Here is a 652-nt window from a genome sequence, read left to right on the forward strand (position 1 = left end):
TTGATTTATTTATTGATTTATTGCCGTCCGTCCTCTCCTCAGGCACACATTACCTGCGAGGGGTGAACAACAACCTGCAGCCGTGGGCCACCGCCGATGGCAGGAAGCAGTTCGGCCTCAAACCCGCCAATCCCACGGAGGAGGGCCTGGCCAGCCTGCACAGCGTGTTGCTACGGAAACAGCCCTACCTGTGGCGAGCGGCTCTGCTCTACTACACGGTGTACCACGCCACCAGCATGAGCTTCAGCCAGCTCTTCAGCCACATCGCTCGCTTCGTCCAGGACCCGGACGTCGCTGGGAGTACTGCCTGCGAGCCAAGGAGGGACAGACGGACACCTCGCAGCCCGTGAGTACAACACACACACACACAACACACACAACACACACACACACGCACACTACTATCCTGTACTCTCAGTACTGTGTAATGTTTCTTTAGAAGCAAACATATCTCGTATCTCTGTAAACAGCACTGGATGCTGGTGAGCATGTATCACGCGTATCTAAACAAACAATAAAACAAATATCTAAAATATTACAGCCGACATGTGAAGCCGGTTCATTTACTGTTTGTCTTAATTAGCTTAATTGAAGCTTTCAGTGAATAAACGTACAGATGTGTTGCAGACAAACTTGAATGTCTTTAAAAAGA

The 652-nt window shown here is 49.8% G+C and overlaps 1 protein-coding gene across 1 annotated transcript in view; it reads left to right on the forward strand.

Annotated features, from left to right (window-relative positions):
- Positions 1-652, forward strand: part of LOC118320860 — a 5,703-nt gene that overhangs the window by 3,461 nt on the left and 1,590 nt on the right. The window contains 2 exon segments of the mRNA XM_035651983.1: positions 43-288; positions 291-346. Coding sequence (XP_035507876.1) covers positions 43-288; positions 291-346 — 302 coding nt within the window.

This window comes from Morone saxatilis, unplaced genomic scaffold, assembly GCF_004916995.1.
Source record: "Morone saxatilis isolate NCDOM2014 unplaced genomic scaffold, NCSU_SB_2.0 Contig11, whole genome shotgun sequence".
NCBI classification, from domain to species: domain Eukaryota; kingdom Metazoa; phylum Chordata; class Actinopteri; family Moronidae; genus Morone; species Morone saxatilis.